The sequence below is a fragment of the Rhinatrema bivittatum genome, chromosome 7 (assembly GCF_901001135.1).
Source record: "Rhinatrema bivittatum chromosome 7, aRhiBiv1.1, whole genome shotgun sequence".
Lineage (NCBI taxonomy): Eukaryota > Metazoa > Chordata > Amphibia > Gymnophiona > Rhinatrematidae > Rhinatrema > Rhinatrema bivittatum.
This window is the reverse complement of record NC_042621.1, coordinates 32,123,074-32,142,653: the sequence shown is the minus strand read 5'-3', so window position 1 is coordinate 32,142,653 and position 19,580 is coordinate 32,123,074. Positions and strand designations below refer to the sequence as shown.

Genomic DNA, 19,580 nt, shown 5'->3' with positions numbered 1-19,580 from the left:
AACCTGCATATAGGTTAAGGACGTGGACTGCTTTCTAGCGCGCAATAACGTAGTTATGACCGCCTCGGAGTACCCCTTCGTCCTCAAGCGCGCCCTTTCAAAAGCCAAGCCGCGAGACAAAAGTGATCCGCATCCTCCAAACAGACGGGTCCCTGCCGAAGGAGGGTCGCGGCTCCGTGAAATCGAAGCGGAGGCTCCGCCGCCAGCTGAACGAGGTCCGCGAACCACGGGCGCCTTGGCCACTCTGGCGCAACCAGGATCACCTCCGCCGGATGTAACTCGATTCGCCGTAGAACTTTGCCGATCAGGGACCACGGAGGGAAGACATAGAGCAACACATCCGTGGGCCAGCGAAGCACTAGTGCATCGACTCCTTCTGCGCCCCGCTCCCTCCGACGGCTGAAGAACCGCGGAGTCTTTGCATTGAGAGCGGTGGCCATCAGATCCAGGTGGGGCTGTCCCCACCGGGCACAGATGAGACGATACGCTTCCTCCGGTAGCTCCCATTCTCCGGGATCCAGGCGATGGCGGCTGAGGAAGTCCGCTTGGACGTTGTCTACGCCGGCGATGTGAGACGCCGCGATGCTGCTGAGATGTCGCTCCGCCCAGCCCATCAGCTGGCTCGCCTCCTCCGCCACTTGCTGGCTCCTTGTGCCTCCCTGGCGATTGATATATGCCACCGTGGTCGCGTTGTCCGACAGAACTCGGACCGCCCGGCCCCGTATCCACGGGAGAAAGGCCCTCAACGCCAACGCTACAGCCCTGGTCTCTAACCGGTTGATGGACCACAGCGACTGCTGGCTCGACCACTGCCCCTGCACTGAGCGTCCTCCACAGACCGCCCCCCAACCAGAGAGACTGGCGTCCGTCGTGACCACCGTCCAAGTGGGCATAAGAAGAGAGACCCCGCACGTCAGGTGGTCGGTGCAGAGCCACCACTGCAGACTGGCCCTGGCACGGCCTGTGAGGGGCAGCGGACGACGAAACTCTTCGGAGACCGGCCTCCAGCGGGAAAGTAATGCTGATTGTAACGGTCGCAGATGAGCGAAAGCCCAGGGGACCAGCGCGAGCGTCGACGCCATGGACCCCAAGACCGTCAAGTAATCGCATACCAGTGGACACCTCATGGATAACAGGTGGCTCACCTGTCCCTGGAGCTTGACCACCCTCTCCTGCGTCAGAGAGACCCTGGCCCTCTCGGTGTCGAACAATGCCCCCAGGTATTCCAACCTCTGGGAAGGTTGCAGCTGACTCTTGGATAGGTTTACCACCCAGCCGAGCGACCGCAACAGCTGCAGGACCCTGGCAATTGCCCCCCGGCACTCGGCCGCGGATTTGGCCCGGATGAGCCAATCGTCCAGGTAAGGGTGAACCAGAAGCCCTTCCCTCCGTAGTTGGGCGGCCACCACCACCATAACCTTGGTAAATGTGCGTGGCGCCGTTGCAAGGCCGAAAGGAAGAGCTCTGAACTGATAATGCCTGCCTAGGACGCAAAACCTCAAATACTGGTGATAGGCTGGGTGAATCCCGATATGGAGATACGCCTCTGTCAAATCCAGGGACGCAAGGAACTCGCCGGGACGCACCGCCGCCACTACCGAGCGAATCGTCTCCATCTTAAGCTGGGAACACGAAGGCATCTGTTGACTCCTTTTAGGTCGAGAATAGGCCTGAACGAGCTGTCCTTCTTTGGGACCACGAAGTAAATGGAGTACCTTCCCATGCCCCGCTGCCCTGATGGTACGGGAAGAATGGCGCCCAGGTCTTCCAGACGTTGAAGGGTCGCCCGTACAGCTGCGCGTTTGGCGGTAGCCTTGCAGGGAGAGACAAGAAACTTGTCCCACGGCAGACGAGCAAAGTCTAACGCGTAACCGTTTCTTATTACTCCTAAGACCCACTGGTCCGAAGTTATCTTGGTCCATTCCTCGTAAAACTGCTCGAGCCTCGCTCCCACGTGTGGTACGGCGTCTGGAAGCCGCGGCGAGGAATGAACCGCTCTCGTTTCATTGGGCCGACTTGGACCCCGCTCCAGTCGAGGCCCCACCGGTCCTGTTGAATTTCTTCCCTCGAAAGGACTGAGACCAGGAGGCAGATCTGGCAGAGCCTGCCCGATAAGACTGCCCCGTCGCCGAACGTTGCAGCCTCTGGCGCCGGTTCGGTCGGAAACGGTTCCTCGCGGAGAAGTTGGACCGAGGCCTAGGCCTATCCTCCGGCAGCTTGAAAGCCTTGTTCTCGCTCAAGAACTGCAAAATATCGTCCAGCTGCTTTCCAAATAGTAACTTCCCCTTAAAGGGCAAAGAACCCAAATGGGCCTTAGACGTACCATCGGCGGCCCAGTTACGTAGCCAGAGGAGACGGCGAGCTGAGACCGCCGAAACCATAGCCCTGGCGGAAGTTCTCAGCAAATCATGATTGGCATCAGCGCTGTAGGCTACTACCGCTTCCAAGTGATCCGCCTGTGAGGCCTCCCCTTCAGAGAGTCCCGCATTCGCTTGTAAATTTTGGGCCCAGCGAAGGCCAGCACGCAAGGCGAAATTACTGCAAATGGCCGCCCTGACGCCCAGGGCAGAAACCTCAAAAACCTTCTTAAGCTGCACTTCCAGCTTTCGATCCTGGATGTCTCTGAGCGCCGTAGCGCCCGTCACAGGAATGGTCGATCACTTGGTTACCGCAGACACCGCCGCGTCCACTCGTGGAAGGCGCAGCAACTCCAAAACATCCTCAGGCAGAGGATACAGCTTATCCATGGCCTTACTAACTTTAAGACCCAATTCCGGGGTATCCCATTCCCGAAACAGGATGTCGGATGCGGAAAAATGAAATGGGAACGCCACCGTAGGTCCCGCGAGACAGAGGAGCACCGGATCCATATTAGCGGTCTGACGGACTTCCACGGGTGGAGCCTCTACCCCGAGCTCCTCGAGAATCGCTGGAATGAGAGGGGAAAGCTCTTCTCTTTTGAAGAGCCGCACGACTTTGGGGTCATCCCCATCCCCCATCAGCGCTCCCTTACCTGCGCCCGGAGGAGCTGGCCCCTGAGGCCCTCCAGGGGTCCCCGAGACCGACTCCTCCTCCTCCGCAGCAGAGGTAGACTCCGACTCCGAATCTCGAGGGACACCACGTGCCGGTCTCTTCTCCCTTGGGCGATGTGAGGGTTCCTTAGAACGTGCAGACCTCTTCTGGGGGCGAGAGCGCCCCTCTCTGCCCCCCGGAGGTTTTCCGGACTTCCGTCGCGATCTTTTGAACTTCGCTAGTTTCTGTAATAACATCGTGAAATCCTCAGAAAAGGAATCCCCCGAACCGGAAGACTCCTCCCCCGAGCTCAAATTTTCCGATGGTAAACCCCCCCGAGGCTCCCCCCCCGAAGCCCGAGGCTGGGGAGACAGCGGAGGAGGCTGGCCGCCATGTTCCACAGCCCTCCTCGTGGCTTCCCGAACGGTGTTCAAAATGGCCGCCGTTCCCGCGCTAAGCGGGAACAGATCTGGCCCCTCAATGTCAGCAGCCACGGCGTGCGGCGGCGGCGATCGGGACGGCCGAGAACAGCTTCCCCGCCCGCCCCCCGAAGGTCCCTCGCCCCCGGCGAGGCAGCCGGAACAGACGCCGTTGCGCGAAACGCGCGTGCGCGCTGACCCGCATGCGCGGCAGGCCGACCCGACGGGCATTCCCAGACCTGAAGAAAAGTAAAGAAATCGCCGCTTCTAGCCCCGACGGCCTCCCCCCAACGACGAAAAACCCTGCCGGCGAGAGAGGAGAGAGAGAGAGACAGCGCGGCGACAAAACAAAAACTGCAAACTTTTTTTTTTATACTTAGCCGCTGGCCCTGGTCCTGAAGGTTCCTCGCTCCACCGGGGGTGAGTGAACCGGGCTCCCCGGTGTCACCCCCAACGCTGCTGCCAGAGAGGGCCGGGTCCTCGACCCCAGCAGCGGCCTCTACCAGGGGGGAAAAAAAGTCCCCTCAGGACCTGCCGATCCCCCTGGGAGGCTCCTCCGACGGGAGCTGTCTTCTACAAAAACTGTAAGCTAAAGTTTAAAAAAATTTTTTTTTTTTTTTTGAAAAGAAAGACAATGACCCAATTAATCTCTTTTTTTTTTTTTTTTTATTAAAGAATCCCTGACTAACTAAACCCCAGGGATCCCAGAGACTGTGGGTGAACCTGCCCCAACTGCTGGAGACAGAGAAAGACTGAGGGGCTGTGGGTGGCACCTTACTATATGTAGGGAGCCCGTCGAGTTTTGCTCTGTCTCCACCTGCTGGTGCGGAGTCACAACCCAGGTGTCTGGACTGATCCGGGTACGTACAGGGAACGGTTATTTACTCTTTCGGATAGTAGAAAGACTAGGGGGCACTCCATGAAGTTAGCATGGGGCACATTTAAAACTAATCGGAGAAAGTTCTTTTTTACTCAACGCACAATTAAACTCTGGAATTTGTTGCCAGAGAATGTGGTTCGTGCAGTTAGTATAGCTGTGTTTAAAAAAGGATTGGATAAGTTCTTGGAGGAGAAGTCCATTACCTGCTATTAAGTTCACTTAGAGAATAGCCACTGCCATTAGCAATGGTTACTTGCCAGGTTCTTATGGCCTGGATTGGCCACTGTTGGAAACAGGATGCTGGGCTTGATGGACCCTTGGTCTGACCCAGTATGGCATTTTCTTATGTATGGCATTTTCTTAAGTTTTATTTTTTTAAATGTAAAGTCAATATGTGTACTGTACCAGAAAAATAAAGTGAGAACCCAGAGTTTTCACCTTTTATGGAAGGGACTGCATTACTTCTTATCCTTTGTACTTTAAAGTTTACTGAAGAATATTCACAGTAGAATGAAATCTTCATACCTCAGTCAACAGTGCACTCAGGTCCTGGTGGCAGTTCAGCAGATAAAGAGATGCTTCCTGGAGTGCCTGCATGTTATTCTCAGCTTTGCCCTTCAGATTGCTGGTTCTGCCCTCTGAAAAATCAAAAACAAAATAAAAGAAGTGACTAAAGATTGACAAAGAACAACAACAAATAGAAAATAAAAATACATGAAATTACACCTCTCACAAACTGTTGATGTGCAAACCAAATAAATAAAGGAAAATTGGTTCTTACCTGCTAATTTTCGTTCCTGTACCACCATTAGTACAGACATCTCAACCAGCAGATGGAGACAGAGAAAGTTTTAGTGACACTGCTACATAACCCCAAGTGCCACCTTCAGTTCCTAGTATTGACCTGTACCCAAACATAAAACCTAAGAGAACCGGAGAATAAACTCCAAACCTTTTTTTTTTAAACCAACAAGTCTGTATTCCATGCCAAGAAAAAGAATGAGCGGATGACTCTCCACCTTCACCGAATGGGCAGGTTTTGGATTGATCTGTAGTACTACAGTAACAAAAAATTAGCAGGTAAAAACCAATTTTCCTTTCCCTGTACATACCCAGATCAGTCCAGACTCCTGGGATATACCAAAGCTCTCCAACTAGGGTGGGGCTTGGAGAGTCCCGCTTGCAAAACACTCTCTCCAAAGAACCTGGAAACCGGATCCCCAACATCCAAACAATAGTGCCTCGCAAAAGTGTGCAGAGACTTCCATATCGTTGCCCTGCAAATCTCTTGCAGCTAAACCAACTGAGCCTCAGCCCACAAAGCCACCTGAGAACGCATAGCATGGGCTCTCAAACCCTCAGGAAGCGGATGACCCTTAGCTATGTACATTGAACCAATGGCCTCCTTGAGCCACCGTGCAATAGTAGCTTTACATGCTTGAAAACCTCTTTTCGAACCGCTCCACAAAACAAACAGATGATCCGACCTCCTAAAGTCATTAGATACTTTGAGATATCTCAACAACATCCTTCGCTCGTCCAACAGCTTAAGCTCCCTTGCGTGAGGTGCGGAGAAGTCACTCTCAGGAAAAGCCAGATGCTTCACAGTCTGATTCACATGAAACACCAATACCACCTCAGGTAAAAACAAAGACACCGTCCACAAGGACACCAAGTCCAAAATCTGCAGGAATGGATCACAGCAGGACAAAGCCTGTAACTCAGAGATCCTCCTAGCTGAACAAATGGCCACTAGAAAAACGAACTTAAGGATCAAATCCTTAAGCGTTGCTCTCCTAAGAGGTTCGAAAGTTGCCTCGCACAAACATATGAGGACAAGATTAAGATTCCAGGATGGACAAACTCTCCTTACCGGTGGGCGCAAATTCTTTGCTCCCGGGAGAAACCGAGCCACATCAGGATGAGAAGACAGAGAGGAATCCTCTATTTTACCTCAAAGGCAACCAAGAGCACCCATCTGAACTTTAAGAGAGTTTAAAGCCAAACCCTCTTGAAGAAAGGCCAAAACATGAGACACCGTAGTACTTAGGGCTTGCACACCATTAGCAATACAGGAAAACTTTCCAGACCCTCACATACAGAAGAGAAGTAGATCTCCTCCTAGCCTGTAACAGCGCAGCAATAACTGCATCAGGGTAACCCCTGTGCCTCAATTGCTGCCTCTCAAAATCCATACCGCTAGACAAAAGTGAGCAGCCTTCTCGGAAAATATGGGCCCGTGACAAAGACGACCTGTCAGACGTCCGAAGTTTAGCAGACCGTCCACGGCCAAGTTGATCAGATCTGCAAACCACGGCCAACGAGGCCACTCTGGAGCCACCAAAACCACCTCGCCTGGGTGCTTCTCTATCTGCTGCAACACCTTGTCTACCAGAGGCCAAGGAGGAAAAACATAAAGAACCACCTCCCAAGGCCTAGGCATCTCCAGAGCAGAGCAGCCGACACCGCAGCATCCACCTTAGGGACACGGAGAAGCTCCAAGGTGTCTTCCAGAAGAGGATACAACTTGCCCATCTCCTTACTCACCTTCAACCCCAAATCCGGGGTGTCCCACTCCCTGAACAGGAGATCCGTCGCCAAAAAAATGGAAAAGGAAGGACACCGTAGGACCCCTGAGTCCCAGCAAGACCGGATCCATAGTTCCCAGCCGGGACTCCACCGGCTGAGACTCCAGCCCTAGTTCCTGCAGTTTGGCCGGAATCAGCGGAGGTAGCTCCTTCTTTTTAAACAAACAGACGAACCACCTTCGGATTGTCACCTTCCATCATCTGAGCCCCTCTGACTTGCTGTGGATCCACGTCACCCCCAGCCGCCTCCAGGGGCGGCTGGGGGTGACGTGGATCCACAGCAAGTGGCTGGGGGTGACTAACAAGACCCACTGGGTACGCACCCAGTGGGTCTTGTTAGTCCTGAGATGGAGAATCTGAATCCGTCTCCACCAGTACGGACCTTAAGAGTCTCTTACCCTGGAGTGGGTCAGATCTCCCCCTGGATCTGTCCCTCTTCCTGGACTTCTTGGAGTGTGGTAGCTGTAAGAGCTTCTGCGCTGTCTGCTTTCTCCCTGTGTGTTTTGCTTTAAAGACTTTGTGCTTAAGTAGCACAAATTCAGAGGAGAACAGAGTCAGATGAGGAATCAGTAGACCCCTCAAGGCTATCCTCATGTATAGGAGAGGCTGCTCCCACCGGAGCGCGCGCCACCCCCGGCGGGAATTTGTTGTGGGGAAAGCGAGAGGGGTAAAATCCCCTCCCTCATCGCTGCCCGCGTGTCCACACGAAACATGCCCAAAATGGCTTCTGTTCCCGCGCTGAGCGGAAACGAGTTTGCTGAAATCACAGAACTCCTCTCAGTACGCAATACCGAACACGGCGCCTGACCGCAAACCCCTCCCCCCCCCCCCCCCGAAGTGAAGCAGAAGGTCCCTCACTTCCCTGCACGCACTCCGAGCAGAGGCCCTCTCGTGAAAGCCGCAAGTGCGACGAGCCGCATACACGGCAACAAGATCCTCGAGGCATCACAGGCCCGCCGCAACTAACAAGCAGACAAGAAAACTCGGCGAAATAAAAGTTAAAATTCGGTCACACAGACCCCCCCCCCCCCCCGACAAGCCTAACAAGTGACGGAGAGCCGGCCCGCACAAATAAAAAATAGTTTTGTTTTTTTTAATTGCACTGCAACTTGCCGTTCGCTGTCCCAGGTTCCGAAGAGAAAAACAGGTCCTGCTCCTGTGTGGGGGTGAGCGAGCCAGGTTTCCTAGTATCACCCCAGCGCTGCTGAAAACTGCGAAGGCAGGATCCTCAACACTTAGCAGCGGCCTCGACCAGGGGGGGTGGTCCCCTCAGGACCTAGCAACCCCCTGGGAGGCTCACAGAACCAGAGACGGCAATGGGACTTTTTTTTTTTTGTAAATTTAAAGTGAAAGATACAGCCCCAATTAGCCAACTAAATCCTGACTACACTCCAATCCCCACAAGCAGTAGAAATCAGAGTCCAGAGACTGTGGGTTTTGCACCTCTGCCATCTGCTGGAGACAGAATAAGACTGAGGGACTGTGGGTGGCACCTTGGTATATATGCCAAGGTTGTTTGAAAAAACTTTTCTGTCTCCATCTGCTGGAAGGGAGGCAAAACCCAGGTGTCTGGACTGATCCAGGCACATACAGGGAACCCTTGTTCTTCAGTCTTTGCCTCTCAAAAGCCATGCCGCGAGACAAAAGCGATCCGCCTCTTCCAAATGGGCCCCAGACGCAGAAGATTCGGAAGATCCTGAAACCTCAGGGAGCCTTCCACTGTTTAGGTTGACGAGATCCGCAAACCATGGACACCTCGGCCACTCCGAAGCTACTAGTATCAGGTCTGATGGATGAGCTTCGATGTGCCTCAGCACCTTGCTGATCAGAGGCCACGGAGGGAACACCAATATTTAAAAAGGGCTCCAGGGGCGATCGGGGAAACTACAGACCGGTTAGCCTGACTTCAGTGCCAGGAAAAATAGTGGAAAGTGTTCTAAATATCAAAATCACAGAGCATATAGAAAGACATGGTTTAATGAAAAAGTCAGCATGGCTTTACTCAAGGCAAGTCTTGCCTCACAAAGCTGCTTCACTTTTTTGAAGGAGTTAATAAACATGTGGATAAAGGTGAACCGGTAGATGTATTGTACTTGGATTTTCAGAAGGCGTTTGACAAAGTTCCTCATGAGAGGCTTCTACGAAAACAAAAAAGTCATGGGATAGGGGGCGATGTCCTTTCATGGATTACAAACTGGCTAAAAGACAGGAAACAGAGTGTAGAATTAAACGGACAATTTTCTCAGTGGAAGGGAGTGGGCAGTGGAGTGCCTCAGGGATCTGTATTGGGACCCTTACTTTTCAATATATTTTTAAATGATCTGGAAAGAAATACGTCGAGTGAGGTAATCAAATTTGCAGATGATACAAAATTGTTCAGAGTAGTTAAATCACAAGCAGATTGTGATAAATAGCAGGAAGACTTTTGAGACTGGAAAAATGGGCATCAAAAAGGAAAATTGGTTCTTACCTGCTAATTTTCGTTCCTGTAGTACCAAGGATCAGTCCAGAATGCTGGGTTGTGTCGCCCTTCCAGCAGATGGAGTCAGAGAAAAAAGCTGAAGGCACCCTCTGATAATCCAGTGTGCCACCTGCTGTCCCTCAGTAAAAGCAATATCAAAGCAGAAGAGGTAAGTTGAATAGCCAATGACTAGATCAAAACAGTGCAACTGCATCAAAAAACTGTGTCAAAACTATATACAGACATAATGAAGAGTACGGACAGAAACCAGTATCCAAAAACTTCTCTCTTCTTACTCTCCGAAAAGAAACTGCAAAGAGAAAACAGAAACAAGTAAGCGGACTCTCCGGAACACTATACCCCTGGGCGGGCATCTGGACTGATCCTTGGTAAAACAGGAACGAAAATTAGCAGGTAAGAACCAATTTTCCTTTCCCTGTACGTCCCAGGATCAGTCCAGACTGCTGGGATGTACCCAAGCTGCCCTAAATGAGGTGGGACCTGGAGAGTCCCGCACAAAGCACACTGCTGCCAAAGGAATTCACATCCGGGGCCTGGACGTCCAAACGGTAATGCTTAGCAAACGTGTGCAAGGATTTCCAAGTGGCTGCTCTGCAAATCTCTAGAGGCAACACACATTGACTCTGCCCAAGAAGCTGCCTGCGATCTGATGGAATGAGCCTTAAGCCCATCCGGTACTGGACGCCCATGACATATGTATGCCGAAGCAATGGCGTCCTTTAACCATCGGGCAATGGTAGTCTTGGAAGCCTGACAACCCTTCATAGGGCCGCTCCATAGTACAAAAAGATGGTCTGATAGACGAAAAGTATTAGTCACCTCTAAATATCATACAAGTACCCGTCGTACATCCAGTCTCCTCAATTCCTGAGCTTGAGGAGAAGACTAATCCAAATCCGAAAAAGCAGGCAACTCTACAGATTGGTTCACGTGAAATGCCGAGACCACCTTAGGTAGAAAGGAGGGTACCGTCCTCAGCGAAATTCCCGAATCGGAGATCCGCAAGAATGGCTCCCTGCAGGACAACGCTTGAATTTCCGATATACGCCTAGCCGAGCAGATCGCCATGAGGAACACCGCTTTAAGGGTTAGATCCTTCAACGTTGCACGCTTGAGTGGTTCAAAAGGAGGGCCACAGAGTCCATGGAGAACCAAATTTAAACTCCACGACGGGCAGACGGCCCGCACCGGCGGATGCAAATGATTGGCTCCTTTCAAAAAACGAGCCACATCAGGATGGCCTGCAAGAGACGTACCAACGACCTTACCCCGCAAACAGCCCAACGCCACTACCTGAACACAAAGCGAGCTGTACGCCAGGCCCTTTTTCAAGCCGTCCTGCAAGAACTGTAGAATATGCACCAGAGTGGACCGGCGCGGGGACACATTCAACCCGCTGCACCAGGAATCAAAAACCTTCCATACTCTAACATAAGTAAGAGGTAGATGTTTTCCGGGCACACAATAGAGTCAAGATAACCGCATCCGGATATCCTCTCTTTCTCGGCTGCCTCCTCTCATAAGCCAAGCCGCTAGACAAAAGCGAGCACCCTGGTCAAAAAATACTGGACCCTGCCATAGCAGATTCGGAAAGTGACAGAGACGCAAGGGGCTGTCGACCGCTAAGTTGATCAAGTCTGCAAATCACGGTCTCCGTGGCCACTCTGGAGCCACAATCACCGGGCCCCGGTGGGACTCTATTCTTCTTAATACCTTTCCCACCAGTGGCCAGGGAGGAAACAAGTAGAGCAGTATGTCGTGGGGCCACGGAAGGACCAAGGCATCCACACCTTCTGGGCCCTCCTGCGGCTGAAGAAACGAACCGCCTTCGCATTCAGTCGAGTAGCCATCAGATCTAGTCAGGGTACCCCCCACTGACGAATCAGGAGCCGCATCGCCGCCTCGGACAGCTCCCACTCTCTGGGGGTCTAGTAGCTGGCGACTGAGAAAATCTGCCTGCATGTTGTCTACTCCTGCTATGTGAGATGCCGCCAACCGAACCAGATGGCATTCTGCCCAGGCCATCAACCTGTCCGCCTCTGCGGCGACGGGACGACTCTTTGTTCCGCCTTGCCTGTTTATGTACGCCACCATTGTTGCATTGTCCGAGAGAATTCTCACTAAACGATGCCGAACAAGCGGGAGAAAGGTGCATAATGCTAGGCGAACCGCTCTTGTTTCCAAGTGATTGATGGACCATTTGGACTGCTGAAACGTCCATTTACCCTGCACCGCCCGCGACTGACAGACTGCTCCCCAACCGGACAGGCTGGCATCCATCATTACAATCACCCACTGCGGATTCTCTAGGTCCATTCCCTTCAGAAGGTGATCGGGAACCAACCACCATGAGAGACTGCTCCTGGCGGGATCCAGGAGGGGCAAAGGCAAATGGAACTCCTCTGACTTGGGATCCCATCGGGAAAGCAATGCCCTCTGTAACGGTCTCATATGAGCAAACGCCCAGGGAACTACCTCCAGAGTAGACACCATAGATCCAAGAAGGACCTCCAGCTTCCGATCCTGGAGGTCCTTGAGAGCTGCTCCTCTTGGCACAGGGATGGTCGTGCGCTTAGCGATCGCCGTGACGGCCATATCCACCTTAGGAACCTTAAGAAAATCCAATGACTCTACCGGAAGCGGATAAAGTTTGTCCATGGCTCTACTAACTTTCAGGCTAGCCTCCGGCGCTTCCCATTCCCGAGTCAGGAGTTGAAGGAGTTTTGGATGAAAGGGAAAGGTGGTAGGGGGGTCCCTCAAACCTGACAAAACAGGGTCCCCTGAGGAAGGTTCCGCCATCGGCTGCGGAGCCTGAATATCAAGCTCTTGCAGCACATGAGGAATTAAGGGATGCAGCTCCTCCCTGCGAAATAACCGGAGCACCTGAGGGTCATCCCCTTCAGCCGGAGCCGACTCGTCCCCATTATCGCCCGCATCCACCGTGAAAGGGTCTAGAAGTGAGGGGACTAGGGGAACCGCTGCCGGTACCACAGGTACCGGAGCCGGCGGAGGTATAGGGACTGTAGGAACCTGCCCATCAAGAGGTCTAGGAACCTTAGCTGGTGGAACTGGCTGAGAATCCAATCTGCCTCTGCTTCCATATATGCTTTATGCATCAGCAGAACAAACTGGGAGGAAAAGGGATGCTGGCAGGAGGATCATCAAAACCTGTAGGATTAAATGAACAATTTTCTCAGTGGAAGGGAGTGGACAGTGGAGTGCCTCAGGAATCTGTATTGGGACCTTTACTGATCTGGAAAGAAATACAACAAGTGAGGTAATCAAATTTGCAGATGACACAAAATTGTTCAGAGTAGTTAAATCACAAGCAGATTGTGATAAATTGCAGGAAGACCTTGTGAGACTGGAAAATTGGGCATCCAAATGGCAGATGAAATTTAATGTGGATAAGTGCAAGATGATGCATATAGGTAAAAATAGCCCAAGCTATAATTACACAATGTTGGGTTCCATATTAGGTGCTACAACCCAAGAAAGAGATCTAGGTGTCATAGTGGATAACACATTGAATCGTTGGTTCAATGTGCTGCGGCAAACAAAAAAGCAAACAGAATGTTGGGAATAATTAGAAAGGGAATGGTGAATAAAACGGAAAATATCATAATGCCTCTGTATCGTTCCATGGTGAGACTGCACCTTGAATACTGTGTACAATTCTGGCCGCCGCATCTCAAAAAAGATATAATTGTGATGGAGAAGGTACAGAGAAGGGCTACCAAAATGATAAGGGGAATGGAACAGCTCCCCTATGAGGAAAGACTAAAGAGGTTAGGACTTTTCAGCTTGGAGAAGAGACTGCTGAGGGGGGATATGATAGAGATGTTTAAAATCATGAGAGGTCTAGAACGTGTAGATGTGAATCTGTTATTTACTCTTTCGGATAGTAGAAAGACTAGGGGGCACTCCATGAAGTTAGCATGGGGCACATTTAAAACTAATCGGAGAAAGTTCTTTTTTACTCAACGCACAATTAAACTCTGGAATTTGTTGCCAGAGGATGTGGTTAGTGCAGTTAGTATAGCTGTGTTTAAAAAAGGATTGGATAAGTTCTTGGAGGAGAAGTCCATTACCTGCTATTTATTAAGTTGACTTAGAAAACAGCCACTGCTATTACTAGCAACAGTAACATGGAATAGACTTAGTTTTTGGGTACTTGCCAGGTTCTTATTGCCTGGATTGGCCACTGTTGGAAACAGGATGCTGGGCTTGATGGACCCTTGGTCTGACCCAGTATGGCATGTTCTTATGTTCTTACATACAGCAGGACGTGTCTTGACCAAGCGAGAACCAGAGCATCCACTCCTTCCACCCCTAGCTCCCGGCATCGACTGAAGAAACGAGAGGTCTTGGTATTCCGGAAGGTCGCCATCAAATCGACCCCCGGTCTGGACCACTTGCTGCAAATGAGATGGAACGCTTCCTCGGAGAGCTCCCACTCCCTGGGATCGAGACTGTAACGACTGAGGAAATCGGCTTGAATATTGTCCATTCCTGTGATGTGAGAGGCTGCAATGCTGGCTAGGTGCTGTTCCCCCCAGTTTATCAACTGTTGGGCTTCGATCGCCATCGGTCGACTCTTGGTTCCTCCTTGGCGATTGATATAAGCCACTGCCGTTGCATTGTCCGATAGCACCCTGATGGGCTTCCCCTGCAGAAACGGGAGAAGAGCCTGTAGCGCCAACCGCACTGCCCTGGTTTCCAGGCGATTGATCGACCACCGGGATTCTTCCAGTGACCATTGGCCTTGCACCAACTTGTTCTGGCAAACTGCTCATCATCCGGAGAGACTGGCATCTATGCTGACGACCATCCAAGCCAGAACCTCCAAGCCCACCCCCCGGTGCAAATTGTCCGAGAGGAGCCACCAATCGAGACTGGAACTCGCAGAGTCTTAAGAGGTAGTGGCAGATGAAATTGCTCGGATACCGGGTTCCACCGGGAAAGAAGGCTGACTGAAGATGTCTCATATGAGTAAAGGCCCATGGTACCAGTTCCAAGGTAGAGGCCATCAAACCAAGGACCCGCAAATAGTCCCAAACCCTGGGAAGACTGTGAGCTAGCAAGTCCCGAATTTGACCTTGCAGCTTAACGAGCCGCTCCTCGGTGAGGAAAACCCTGCCTCGACGTGTGTCGAACAGAGCTCCCAGGAACTCCAATGATTCGGATGGAACCAACTGGCTATTAGCGAAATTGACTACCCAACCCAGTGACCTCAGCAGGTGAAGAATCCAGTCCACTGCCGAGTGACAAAGCGACTTCGCCTGAATCAGCCAATAGCCCAGATAGGGATGGACCAACAAGCCTTCCTTCCAAAGCTCCGCTGCCACCACAATCATGACTTTGATAAAGGTCCTTGGTGCCGTGGCCAGCCCAAAAGGAAGAGCGCAGAACTGAAAATGGTGACCGAGAATGGAGAACCGGAGGAATCTCTGGTGATCAGCCCGAATTCCGATGTGCAAATATGCCTCCGTGAGATCCAGCGATGCTAGAAACTCTCCCTTTCACACTGACGCTATGAATGACCACAGAGCCTCCATGCGGAAGCAGGGCCTCGAAGACATCTGTTGATTCTCTTCAAATCTAGAATGGGCCGGAACGTGCCTGCTTTCTTGGGTACCACGAAATAGATGGAATAGCGGACCTTTCGCTGCTCCGTAGGCAAAACTGGAACTATGACTCAGAGATCGAGTAGGCGCTGTAAGGTGTTCCGTACCACCTGATATGAGCACGGGTAAACAAGGAAACAGTCGCGAGGGCACTGAGCAAAATCTAAAGCGTAGCCATGTCTTATGCTGAGGACCCACTGGTCCGATGTCAGCTTGGTCCATTCCTCGTAAAACAATCTGCCTACCACCAGAATGGAGGAATGGACTGGCCTCGCCTCATTGGGAAGGCTTAAGGCCTCCCGCAGTTCGGGAGATCTCAGATCTACCAAATCGACACCCTCGAAAGGACTGAGACCAGGGCTGTTGTCTGCCAGCATTCTGCCTAGAGGAGGAGCCCAACAATTGGGAGGACCGAAATCTCCGATTTCCCTGGAAACGAGACCAAGAGGACGGAAAGCTTCTCGGCTTGGGCTTATCCTCCGGGAGACAATGGACCTTATTCTCCCCCAAGGAGTGAATCATATCCTCTAAATCTTTCCCGAAGAGGAGCTTGCCCTTAAAAGGCAGGGAACCCAACTGGGCTTTGGAGGAGACATCAGCAGACCAGTTCTGCAACCAAAGCAGCCTGCGGGCCGACACAGCTAAAACCATAGACCAGGTGGAGGTTCGTTGAAGATCATAAAGGGCAACCGTACTGTAGGTCACAGCAGCCTAAAGCCACCCCACTTGAACAACCTCATCCTCTTCCGGAGACGCATTACTCTGCAATTGCTGTAGCCAGTGAAGACCTGCTCTTAAGGAAAACTACTGCATGTCAGCTCGCACTCCGAGGGCAGACACCTCGAAAATCTTCTTGAGCTGGACTTCCAGCTTACGATCCAGGAGGGCCATCGCCCGTCACCAGAATGGTGGTCTTCTTAGTAACAGCAGACACCGCTGCAGCCACCTTAGGAACTCAGAGGAGGTCCAAGGCTTCTTCTGACAAGGGATAAAGTTTATAGGAAAATTGGTTATTACCTGCTAATTTTCATTCCTGTAATACCACAGTCCAGACCAGTGGGATATATTCTCCTATCAGCAGATGGAGGCAGAGAACAAACTTCGAGACCTGGCTATATAACTCTAGTGCCATATGCAGCTCCTCAGTATCTGTCGATGCCCAAGCAACAAACCATTGAAAATAGCTTTTAAACATCTATTCACCCTGAAAAAGGAAAAAAAGCAAAAACAGGAAGGTTGGATTCCCCCAAAGGTTGAAAACCCTACCCCCAACTCCGTTAATATTGGTAAAAGGAGCACTTCCTTCAGAATTCTTCAACACAGTAGCTCCCCTAAAGGACAGCCAATCTTTCAGCAGCCACATCTGGGCGGGCCTTTGGACTGATCCGTGGTATTACAGGAACGAAAATTAGCAGGAGACAGCGAAATACCGAGGAACTGCAGGTGGCCTTTGGGTTATTTATTTAAAAATGTTTATATACCGCCTTTACAAACAAAGTTTAGTCAAAACGGTGCACAATATAATTAGAAAAAAACATAGAAATATAAATATAAAATCTATATAAATAAAAATGTTAAATAGTTTGTACGTCGTCGCTAATCTCACCAACCGCTTAACCGAATGCGTTCAAATTTGCACACAACATTCACTTCCCATACGGGAAGGATCTTATACACTTACATTACATATAGGTCACACCTGTGACAGGTAATACAAGTTTAAAAATTGCTTACACAAAACAGCGACATCTGGTGGCCGTCAGCGCAAGCGCAACCTCTTACACCTTTCACACACACTCACACACCACACCCCACCCCCACACAGGGCTATTGTCTTTCATTCACACGCCCTCATAACACACAGAAATCCACACTCATCACACCACACACCCACACGCCTGCCAATGTCACGTACTTCACCCACCCTCCCAAAACACACCAAAACACGAATTCCTGGCTGCTACATTGGGAAGCCACGCATTTCACACACCCTCCGAAGTACCCTCTTCCACCCACCCACGCACTACACTCCGATCACACACTACACCTGATACAAGTCCGTGCTTCTCCGCCGGCACCACAGGAACGGTCCCGGACACATCGCATTCAGTAGGGCCGTCGGATACCAGCAACCAAAATGGCGCAGGCGGACCTTGCCCTTTAGGGATGTGAATCGTTTTTTGACGATTTAAAATATCGTCCGATATATTTTAAATCGTCAAAAATCTTTAGGGCCACGATACAATACCAATTCCCCCGATTTATCGTCAAAAAATCGTAAATCGGGGGAAGGGGGAGGGCAGGAAAACCGGCACACTAAAACCCACCCCCGACCCTTTAAATTAAATCCCCCACCCTCCCGAACCCCCCCCCGCTGAACGACCTCCTGCAGTCGATCTCCTGCCGGCGCCATTTTCCGTACGGAAAACGATTCACGGCAGGAGATCGTTTTCCGGACCCCCAGGGACTTTTGGCTAGCTTGGGGGGGCCTCCTGACCCCCACAAGACTTGCCAAAAGTCCAGCGGGGGTCCGGAACGACCTCCTGCAGTCGAATCGTGTTGGTCTATGGCCGCCGCCATTTTGCGCCGCCATTTTGAAAAATGGCGCCGGCTGAAGACAACACAATTCAATTGCAGGAGGCCGTTCCGGACCGCCGCTGGACCCCCAGGTAATTTAAGGCATTTGGGGGGGGTTCGGGAGGGTGGGGGATTTAATTTAAAGGGTCGGGGTGGGTTTTAGGGGGTTTTAGTGTGCCGGCTCACGATTTTCACGATACTTCAAACACCCAAACGGCAACAATACGATTTCCTTCCCCTCCCAGCCGAAATCGATCGTTAAGACGATCGAGGACACGATTCACATCTCTATTGCCCTTACTATGCTATACGGAGACAACAATGACGTTGGTACACCATGTGACATAGTAAGGGCAACAGCCCGTCGGCACCATATCCTCAGCGGACATTTGCCCTTACTAGGTCAGGAATCATGATGCACCACTTTCACCGGTGACGTTTTGCGACATGGCAGCCGGCGGAACAAACCCTAGCACACACCCTCGCCACTGGCTGGCAGTTTACACATGTAGCCGGGGAGGAGCACGGTGGGGGACCATTCTTATTTTCCACCGCACATTTTTCACAGGGGGGGGCCACTGATTTTCCACATCTCCCGAGAGGGGGGCTGTGGCGTGGGTTGCTCTATTTCACCGGGTTGGGGGGGGGGGCCAGGAAGGCATGCTTGCATATTTAAAGTATTCTTTGCTGGTGCTGTTCATTTGGGGTAAAAAAAAAAAAAAAAACAACCCACAAACTGTAACCTTTACTGCTCTGTTCTGTTTTTTTCAACTTAACCAGGCTCAGCTACTGCACCAATTGCTTTCAAATTTGGACACAACCTTGCTTTCATTTTCGGCAAAGTTCTTCTCTATCTAGATTACATAGATGTCACACGGTTACAGAAAACAACATGTTTTTACATGTGTGTGGGGAAAACAGCAACATCTGTTGGACAGACATGCAACACACGCTATCTACCTTGGGAAATGAAGCTGCTGTACTGCGCATGCGCGGGCGGGAGCGCACGTCGGGCAAAGCGGGATCAACATGGTGCTGGGAGGGGCAGCAGCAGTGCACGTCGCGTACAGTGGGACCAACATGGAGCTGGGTGGAGCAGCAGCGGCGGACTGGCGGCAATATCGGGCGTGGTGGTGTCGGCCGGCTGAAATTCGACACCTGGGAGGAGCTGCGGCAGCGATCTGGTACGGCTCACGTGCACGACAGGGAGGGATCCTCGCTGACCTCGCGCCTTCGGGAGCGGGCCACGCAGAACCGCACAAGAGGGAGAGGGACGGGGAGGTGGCAGCTGGGAGGGCATTGCGAGCCGGAGGGGATCAGAATCAGGGAAGGTGATTGAGAGAGGGTGCGGTGTCACTGACAAAAGGATAGGGAGTAGGCGGGGAGAGGTGACAGTGAGGGGAGGGTGAATGAAGGGGGCAGTGAGTGTTAGTGGAGAGACACAGAGGGGAGAGGTGTGAGGGGTGAGAGTTGGAGTGGGGACAGGGGAGTGAAGGGGGGTTAGTGACCGAAGGGGGAGGGGTGAGTGTGAGGGGAGAGAGCTGGAGTGGGGACAGGGGAGTAAAGGAGGGGTGAGTGACCAAGGGGTAGGACGATGTGTGACTGAGGTATATGAGCAAGGGGAAGGGGGAGGGTGGGAAAAGAACCTGACTCTGCCACTGCAACGCGTGGCCGGGCACAGCTAGTAATAAATAAAAAAGGCAATATTAAAAGTTATGTAGCATTGTTAGTAAAACTTTGTTTCCATCTGCTGGTTGGGATGCAAACTCCTGGAGGTCTATTACAGAAGAAGTCCACTACAGCAAGCAACTTCCTACCACATGCAAAGTACCCTTTGGGCCCTGCCAAATCACTCGATTCTTAACCTGCAGCTGTATGAATCCCCAGTACTGGATGCTGTGGGAGTAAAATTAAGGTACACGAGAGGCAGACAGTACGCCAATGAGTGGGGCACTCACGCAGTGTACAGCGTCCCGCTGTACACTGCGTGAGTGC

At 51.7% G+C, this 19,580-nt stretch overlaps 1 protein-coding gene across 1 annotated transcript in view; it reads right to left on the bottom strand.

Annotated features, from left to right (window-relative positions):
- The window catches only part of FANCA (FA complementation group A), a 522,319-nt gene that overhangs the window by 502,330 nt on the left and 409 nt on the right, over positions 1 to 19,580 (bottom strand). The window contains exon 2 of the mRNA XM_029608211.1: positions 4,837 to 4,949. Within this exon, the coding sequence (XP_029464071.1) occupies positions 4,837 to 4,949 (113 nt within the window). The remainder of the gene's footprint in view (positions 1 to 4,836; positions 4,950 to 19,580) is intronic.